Source organism: Oreochromis niloticus, linkage group LG3 (assembly GCF_001858045.2).
Source record: "Oreochromis niloticus isolate F11D_XX linkage group LG3, O_niloticus_UMD_NMBU, whole genome shotgun sequence".
NCBI classification, from domain to species: Eukaryota; Metazoa; Chordata; class Actinopteri; order Cichliformes; family Cichlidae; genus Oreochromis; species Oreochromis niloticus.
The window spans coordinates 60,280,220-60,289,364 of NC_031967.2; the positions used below are offsets into that span (position 1 = coordinate 60,280,220).

Here is a 9,145-nt window from a genome sequence, read left to right on the forward strand (position 1 = left end):
CAAAGTCCACAGTTTTTCTGATCCCGGCAATCTGTAGTGCAAGGTTATCCATTCTTTCGTTTATTAGTTTTGATAGAGTTTCAACAATATCCACGCTATCTACCTTTGAATGCATCGCTTTCTTTCTTTCTTTCACAGTTTCTCTGGTTTCCTGTTGAACTGTGCAGCTGTTGGGCGGTGCTGGAGGCGGTGCTAATGTGATGTCTAGCAGTTTAAAAAGCAGAGAGTTAAGCAGAGAACATCAGTAATCACTCCTCGTGGTCCCCCGGGTTCTCCGACTGAGATTTTAGGTTTTGTTGAGCCCGTTAATGCAGAGACAGCATGGCTGTGCTGAACCTGCTCCATCATGGACTCTTCTGGACTCTGCTGTGTGTCTTTTTTCTACTTTCTGCCTCTGAAGGTAATCAGATGTTACTCTTATAATACAGCTGAGCTTAACAATAGTTTTGTCTGACCTGATAAAACATGAAACATAAAATTTGGGATGATTAACAGTTAAAATGGTGTGTTTCATAAGTCAGTACCATGTTAGGCACACTGAACAAGATGTGTGCGGGTGAAGGAATGAGCTGATCCATGGCACCACAGAGAAAGAGTCTGCTTATAATTCATGTCTCAAAAGCATAAAAATTGAAGTCCAATCACAGGATTTTTCGTTTACAGTGTATTTGTTTGAAACCAGTAATAATTTTTTCAGTGGCTTTTAATATAAACCTGAAAGCTCACTAGTAGGTGCCGTTTGTCTAAAATAACTGCAGACGAAAACATCTGGAATATGTCAACAGTAAAACTGAAAACCTGGATTATAAAATATCAAATGTAAAATGCATCTGCATGCGCTGCGAGGTGTGATCAACAACAACAAACAGTTAGTCACATAAAAAGGGCAAAGACCTGTCAAATTAACAAGATGCAATGCATCTAGAAAGGTATGTGAAAAATTTCATTTCATTTCATTTACTCGCTGACACTGTGTGGGAAGATGTAACGCAGCTTGCGCTTGCCATGTTGTTTGTTGTTTCTTGTCATGCTGCGACTTTGAACAGTTCCGTTTGTTTGTTCCTGTGATAAGGTATTAAATATGAGATGATGATATTTATTTTAAGCAGTTTTAGGATTTTTAAAGTTCTGAGTACTCAAAAAAGACCCTCCTGGTGGTCCTACTTTAAGTGAAAAACTGACTCATTTTCATCTTTTCTTGTTTTTGCCGAAGAAGCGGATGGACCAGAAAGAATAGTTTTCAGAACATCGCTGTTTATAGTTGTTTTAGGTATAAAACAAATATAATACTGTTCAATATAAAGTGCCTTGAGGTGACTGTTGTTATGATTTGGCGCTATAAAAAATAAAATGTAATTGAATTAAATTGAATATCAGGAAAACGTAATCGGGGCTCCAACTGGAGAGATTGGTTTTGTAGATTTGTTTTTGTGTGGAATAATCCCCCCCCCCCACCACCACCCCTTTTGTACATTTGTCTTGTTTTTTTGCTACAAAATGTCAAACAAGCTTTCTTAGAAAAGCACGACTCACAAACTTTACGTCCTGCAGAAGCGACAAAAAAAGGACCGATGATTGCCCCTACAAATGTAAATCATTTATAAAACTATTAAACCCCATAAAAATATCTTAAATACTTGATTTGTCAAATCTTACTAAAAATGAATAAGTAAAAGTAGATGACAATTAACTAAAGTTCTTTAATTGTTAAAGGAATTTAATTAAAGATAGATCAAAATGTCACTGAGAAATAAATCTGTAAATAAAAGATGTGTTTACTTTGAAAACATGTCCAGCATCGAGTCGTAACTGTCTCTCGTGAAAAACACCAGCGTGATCAATTTCAGCATCCAGTGTGTGCTGTACTTCCTCTGGTTCATCAGAAGTCAGTGATCTCCACGTGTAGCTCATCGTGATAATCAAAACACTTTGAACCTTTATCCATGTTCCATATTGTTTCCTCTCTTTTAGAGCTAAACATCACAGCTGGACAGGACGTCACTCTGACATGTCGAGCTCCAAATAGCAACATCCAGATCACATTTGTAGAGTGGAGCAAAGCTGACCCGAAGGAAGAAGAATATGTCCTTATGTACCGGGACGGTCACTTTGTTCCAGATGGTCAGCATCCATCTTTTAAGAACCGGGTGGATCTGCAGGACAGACAGATGAAGGATGGAGACGTGTCTTTGATTCTGAAGGATGTGACGATTAATGACACTGGAACATACACGTGTTGCATCATTGTGGCAGGAACATGTCCCCCTATCAGCAACATCCACCTGAGTGTTGTTGATCCTCCAGGTGAGTGAGTAGAGTTGAGTGTGTGTGTGATCAGAGGTGAAGCTGCTTCCTGGTTGTTGATGTTTGTTTCTAAAGATGTTGTTGATGAGACTTTGTAGAAAGCAGCTGGTCTGAGTGATGTGATCAGAGTGCAGTAGATAATGTCTGACAGCAGTTTGAAGAGGAAATGGATTCTGTTCTGTTCTTCACTCATCACCTACCTGACAGCTGACACCTCACACCTGTTTCTCACCTGCAGGTCAGACAGGAGGAGACACAGAGGATGGAGGGAAGGAGGCTGGAGGGAAGAAGGATGGAGGGAAGGAGGATGGAGTCAGTAGCAGGCATCATGGACTGAGAGCAGTTCTGATTTTTTTTTGCTGTCCCTGTTGCTGCTGTTGTTGTTTTTTTGATCTACAGAACACATCAACATCAGAATCAGGATTCATATCAGCCTCAGGCAAAGCAGCAGTCTGTTTGAAATGTCTCTGCTTTTTCAGGTGATCTGTGAGTTTCCATCTTAGAGGTGACACTGGGCATTCAGGGTAAAGACTTGAATAATAAGAATAAGAAAAAGGATAAGAATAACGTTATTGTTAATACTGAAGTGGCTCTCATACATGGCATCAGCCTCAGTCATGTGACCTTCAAAATCAGTTTCCTGTTCCAGTCTTGAAAAAAGTCAAATCTGACCCAGTGACTAAATGAAACTATGCTTGTTATATATAATGTGTAAATGTAAGTATTTATATTTGTATAGTATTTATTTACTCACAAAAATACAGTTTTTCCTCTCCTGTTGTCAAGTGTTTAGTCTTACTCTGTCCTGATCTGACCCACGCTGTGGTTTTTACACTGTAAATGAAAAAGTTAATTAACTGATGCTTGTGTTTTGTAATCAGATGAAGTTTTTTCTAAGTATCTGAAAGTATCTTGTAACCCGAGAAACAACCAGCAGCTGTAACCTTTAAAAACAGCTGCTGTAAACCTTCACGGCTCTCAGAGAGTGAGACGTGTTTTCTTGTGGATACTTGTTCACCGTGAGTCATGGTTAAAACAAGCTGCACACAAAACACTCTCACATTTTGTCTGAGTGCAGCTTTTCTGACCAAGAGTTTGTCTGTCCTTTGATAAATTTCTGTTCAGAGAATCTGAAATATTATTTACAAGAACTATTACAGTGGAGTCTGAACCCACAGTTTGTGGAGCTCTGCAGCCAGATGTGTACAGCTGTTTCACTGAGAAGAGAAGAAGATAAGCACATTTTCTATCTGTTCACATTTGAGAAAATGAAGTTTACACAACTTACACTCTCATCAGTGTATGCTTGATATTTCTTTCAGTGTTTGACCTTAAAAACATGAATTTAACTTTGTTCTCAGAGTGGTAGGAAGAGGTTTGAGCTCTACATGTTTATTATTATAGGTATGAGGATGAATATCCTCTGTTCAAACCCAAATAATTATCTGTCTGTAGATCCAATCAAGTCAGTTTTGTGCCTAAACTGTCGCCAGGGTCTTTCCAGCCACTTTCACTATGTGCAATCAATAATTGGTCAGTTTACAACTAACTGTAAGTAGTTGATTGCAGCAGCATCCACCTCTTAAAGCGTGGTCTGGTGCTGCCATCTAGTGACACTGAAGAGCTCCAACCACTGATTTTAGGATCATTCTGAGTCACTTGAACTGCTGCATGTAACTTTAATTTCTTCTTATCTATGTTTAAAACACTTAGAGCACATGGGGAACATAGACAGATACATCCATACTAAAACCATTGCATGCACAGATGAGAAGAAGAAGGAACAAAGGGTAATAAAGGAAATATCTTTAATAGAAATACACCCGTGTATCCAAACTAGTACAGCTCTAGTTGACTCAAGTGTAACTTAAAACCATATCATTCAATGATGTGTATAAACACATATACACCTTGTACATTGTTCAGAGGGAATGTGGAGCCTGTGAAATAACAAACGTATGAAAATCACAAATAAAATAAACCAACACAAGAAAAACATGGTTGGTTTTCTTTTTAATGTGTTGTGAAACAAAGGAGCCTCAGATTTTTCCTGTTTTATGAATTCATGAGCTAACGGTCCTGTGACTTCACTGTTCAGACAGCAGATTGTTCTTTGTGTTTTACCTTCAGTTACTTTTGATATTCGTGTTATAATCTGTTATTACAGGATGAGATGAGTGAATGTTTTTCATCCCTGGGAGGAAATTTACAAAATACGCAGCACACCTCCAGATTTGAGTGATGAATATTCACTTTATACTTAACACTGGGTACACCCATTCAACTGCTTGTAAATGCAAACATTTAACTTAGCATATTTATTTAATGTTGGTGACTTCTTGTTTGATGGCAGATACTCCCTTCACGCTGGCCAAAAAGGCTAAAATGACCAAAGAAAAAGTGGAAAACAGTTAAACATGAGAGGTTTTTGGACAAAATTTGTGTTTTTTCCATTGTTTAAGCACTGCTTCCAGCCAGGAGCGATACCATATATGCCCTATAGCTGCAGAAAAGGCTAACATTGTTATCTTTTTACAAAAAAAACAGCTGAACATGAGAGGTTTTTGGACCAATTTTGTGTTCTCCATTCTTTAAGCACCGGTTTGAGCACCGTTTAAGCACCGGCACCGTTTCAAAAGTACCGGTTTGGCACCGGTATCGGATAAAACCTAAATGATACCCATCCCTAGTAACGAGTAATCTAACTAATTACTATTCCTATCGTTACAACGCCGTTACAGTTACTAACAAGGAAACGCGGTCCGTTACTATTTTTCAACAAACAGACGGTTGAAGCTGTGTTAAGCTTACCGCATCTTATATCAGTTGCAGGAAGTAGCTGTAAGTAATCTGGACGCTACAGCTTTAAGCAGCTGTGCGCTCCCGCGGACGGTAATCACGATCACTGTCTAGCACAACACCTGGAGCTCAGGGGGCAAAACAATCACATGAGTGCTGCTGTTTGACTGAGGAAGAATAAAGTAGTCGTGGTAAGTCAATCACATGACCACTTAAAGACAAAGCAACAAGGTGATATATACCAGTTTTTAAATTGTGTCAATAGGCCACGTAAAACCAGAGTCATGATAAACAATATATACGCGGCGTTTTTTCCTCAATAGTTTCATCATGTTTACTGTCTAAGGACAGCGCTAGCAAGCACTCTCTGCTTATGAGCAGGGAAAAAAAAGGGGGGGGGGGTTTACGAGTGACAGAGAGTAGAAAAAGAAGGAGAGCGAATTTTGAGATGTAAAAATTCGTGTTTGGAGTGTGTAGTTAATGTGTTGTCTTGTGTAGTTAGTGTGTAGTGTTGTGGATAGTTTTGTGTTGTGTGTCAGAACAATGAGGCGACTGCTGTCTCCAGGTAGAAACAGCAGTGATACACCTGCTGCTGTCAGACCTGCAGGTATCAGGCTGTGATGTTTTCCTTTATAGTGGACAGAAATTATATTTTGGAGTGGCACAAATAATTTGTGGCATCTTATTGAAGAACAGCTGATTGTTCTGTAAATAGTTTGAAATGGTTATTTTTAAAAAGGGTAAAAGGTAAATGGATGCAAATAACTTTGTTGTTTGCAAAACTTGTGCATAGGATTTTAACATTGACAATTTATATTTGCATTTAAAGTTATGAAATATGATTCATTAAAGATGTTTGTGGTTGTTACAGTAAAAAATATAACTTTTTCTACTCTGATTTTATGTTTTTTGTCTGATTTTAGATCAATTGTGTTAACACAGTATGTCAAAATGAAAACATAACTGTAAATTCAGACACGTGAGGTTGTGCTGAAAAGAACGATACCAAACAGGTAAATCGTTTTTAAAGGTAAAATGTGGAGGGAAAATTAAAAGTAGTTAAAAATGGCCAATTATACCCTGGACCCCAGAGGGTTAAGCAATAGTAACTTTTGCTAGTAATTAGTTACTTTTATAATATTGTAACTCGTATACTAACTCAGTTAGATACTTCTTCAAAAAAGTAACTATAACTAATTACTTTTCAAAGTAACTTGCCCAACACTGCTTGTTATACTTAAAGTAGATGTCAAAGCAGGAAGTACCTTGGTTTAGTGACTCTGTCCCTGAGAGTTTATGAAACTTTACAGCTGTCCAGAAGTTTGGCACTTCTTTCTGAACTTAACACAAAGTAAAGTGCACACAATCAGCACAGCTAATAATAATAATAATGCTGCTGCTGCTGTCAGGACAATTATAATAATCTTCCAGTCTCTCTCTTCTTGTGGTGGTGAAGTTGGTCTCTGAGTTGTGAGCTGATCAGCAGCTGCTGTAAAAGACATGAAAATATTTATTTGTACAGAAATAAAATAAGAACCATCAGGATGTTTGACATGAACAACACATCATGTTTTTCAGTTATAAATCACAAACATGGCAAATAAAAGTTGAACAGACCAGTAAATATAAAAGTGATCATTCAGTTTTGACTTGTTAAAACTTACCAGTGACGTTGAGTCTGCAACTCGCAGAGCTGAAGCCATAATCTGTGTACACATTACATCTGCATTGTCCCGAGTCCTCAGTCCTGAGTCTGCACAGCTGGAGTCTGATTCGTCCTTCTCTGAGGGCGTCTTTGTCACTCTGAACTCGTCCTGAAAACTTTTCATCCTGAGACTCTGAGACTTCAGCACCATCATGGACACGATACAGGAGTGAGGATTTATTACCAGTTACCAGGTCACAGTAGATGTTTAGATATGTGGGGGATCTGCCTGTTTCTACTGTGAACGTCCACTCCAGTGTGATGTTGTGGTTCTCCTCTGCCTGATAGGAGGTCTGAGTCACATTCACTACAAATGATCCTGCTGAGGAGACAGAGAGAGAGAGAGAGAGAGAGAGAGAGAGAGGAGCAGACACTCTGAGGACTGGAACAAACCTGTTGTTGTGGTTTTAATTTTAATTTTATGAGGTCCATGAATTTCAAAAACGGGTTGTTAATGTGCTCTCTAAATCTGGCTTAACAATGCAGATGTTTTCTGATCTTTACATTTAGGTTGATGTGAAGTTTTACACGTGTTACCCCAGGCTTCACCACTCTCTGTTAAGATTATTCTGATTTATCACCTCCAAAATTAAAGATAAATAATCACAGACATGAATTTAGAGTAGTTTCTAAAAAGACAGAAGAACCTTTGCTTTCAGTGATTCACAGGTCATTACTGTCTTTGCACATGTGCTCCAACTTCACTCAGAGGGACATCAGTGAGCTCATGTTAATTGAACAGAGTTGAGGTGATTTAAGGAGTGATAGTTGAAGTAAATGTAGATTTTCAATTACTAGAAATGTCTGATGGATGAATCAATAATAATAAACCTTTACAGCAGTTTGTCCATGTTTGTCTGACACCGCTTTAAAGTGAATGACAGCACTAACTGCTCCCTCCGCAGGTGAGGATGAGTATTGCAGTTATAAACGGTTACAGCAGACTCTTCTCTTCACAGCTTCATTATACAAACTGTTATGTAAACGTGTGTGAGTTCATTTAAAAACTAACATCCACTTTCTAACATGACAGAAGAGGTTTGCTGACAGGAGACCTGCGTCCTCTCTGTGAGCAGCTGAAACTAAAGCAGCTCTAACATCTAACAGCGGGTAAGAAATAAATCGATAGGATTTTTTAAAACTCACCTGCACAGATAAACCCCACGAGGCAGACACACAGTAAAGTCCAGCAGAGCGACGGAGATGTTACAGCAAACATGTTTCATTAGGCACACTCAAAGTGCACGATACCCATTAGAGGTTAGTTAGCGCTATTTTTTATAAAATCCTTTACCACGCCCATGACAGTGATCAATCCCACTGACTCGCTGACACTGGCTGTGACGACCGGGGGGAGGAGTTTCCGTGACACGTTCCCGCCCGCTGCGCAGATAGGGGACTGCCATATACAGTGAAAAAAAATAAAATAAAAGCTGCATTCTAACTGGAGGCCTCCAGATGGCGATTGCTGTTGTTGTACAAACTCCCAGCAGTTTATTTGTTTCTATCGTTGGTGGCACCACATCTAAAACACCGGAACACGATCACAAAACAATTAACGCACAAGCATAAATTAGGGCGATGAGTTTATAATGTAGGTTATGTGGTATGCTCTACAAAAAATAAAGTCACGGGAGGAGGAAGGTGATCCTGGGAGCCAGTGGCTTGTGGATATTTGTGTCGGGAAGTTAAAAGTAGTGATGGGTAGATGAGGCCTCGTGAAGCGTTTCAGCACATTCCCCAAACTGTATCGATACTGTGTCGACACAGTGTTGCTGTTTTGCTCCATACTGACACCTGCTGGACCTTAAATATCATTGCAGGCAACTTACTTGAGACTCACAACAGACACTGATTCAATGACCTAGTCATACTTGTACACTGTAAGGTATTGTACTTTCCATGGAATCATTTTATATCTTTTACATTTCAAATATTGTAGACATCTATAAAATATATTGTGAATGACACTAAGTGAAAATTAAAATGAAAGTATTGTGAATGTAATATTACCCATTTGACTCAGAGTTTATTATAAAATTCTATTCAGAAAAATAAGTTTATCCAGTGTTTTTGCATCCAGTCTATTGCGTTTTTTCACACCATTTCCCCAGCTTTGGAAAACTCACAGGCACAGATGAAGCTGGGGTACACAAAAACTGTAAAGCCAGGTGGAAAAAGTTCTGATAAGATGTCTTCCTATTCCCCCAGTACCTTAAAGGATTCTCTGATCTTGGAATGTTTCTCTCCGACACTCTCCACAATAGTAAGGGGTTGGCAGTCCTTTATAATAAAATTCAGGACTGCCTGGTCCAGAACAGTCTTCCTAGATGCTTG

The 9,145-nt window shown here is 38.8% G+C and overlaps 1 protein-coding gene across 4 annotated transcripts; it reads right to left on the reverse strand.

Moving 5' to 3' along the window:
• Positions 1-4,095: 4,095 nt before the first annotated feature.
• On the reverse strand, positions 4,096-8,108 carry LOC109201361 (uncharacterized). 4 transcript variants are annotated; one of them, XR_003219217.1, is made up of 4 exons: positions 7,955-8,099; positions 6,768-7,130; positions 6,369-6,592; positions 4,096-4,684 (listed from the first exon to the last, which is right to left on the reverse strand). XR_003219217.1 is itself a non-coding variant. In XM_019357021.2 (3 exons), the coding sequence occupies exons 1-3, from the start codon at positions 8,025-8,027 to the stop codon at positions 6,408-6,410; spliced, it is 618 nt and encodes a 205-aa protein (XP_019212566.1). In that variant the 5' UTR covers positions 8,028-8,108; the 3' UTR covers positions 5,982-6,407. The 4 variants fall into 4 exon arrangements, 3 of the variants coding, with proteins under 3 accessions (XP_019212566.1, XP_025761611.1, XP_019212565.1); XM_019357021.2 differs by lacking the exon at positions 4,096-4,684 and having other exon boundaries at positions 5,982-6,592; positions 6,768-7,127; positions 7,955-8,108; XM_025905826.1 differs by lacking the exon at positions 4,096-4,684 and having other exon boundaries at positions 5,982-6,589; positions 7,955-8,104.
• Between the last annotated feature and the right edge of the window lie 1,037 nt (positions 8,109-9,145).

Bases quoted from the DNA above. Each gene is read 5' to 3' on its own strand.
- LOC109201361 (XM_019357020.2), bottom strand. From the start codon at position 8,027: ATGTTTGCTGTAACATCTCCGTCGCTCTGCTGGACTTTACTGTGTGTC. The intron at 7,131-7,954 runs GTGAGTTTTAAA...CTGTCTCCTCAG, and splicing joins CGTGGGGTTTATCTGTGCAG to CAGGATCATTTGTAGTGAAT. The intron at 6,593-6,767 runs GTAAGTTTTAAC...TGTCTTTTACAG, and splicing joins TTGCAGACTCAACGTCACTG to CAGCTGCTGATCAGCTCACA.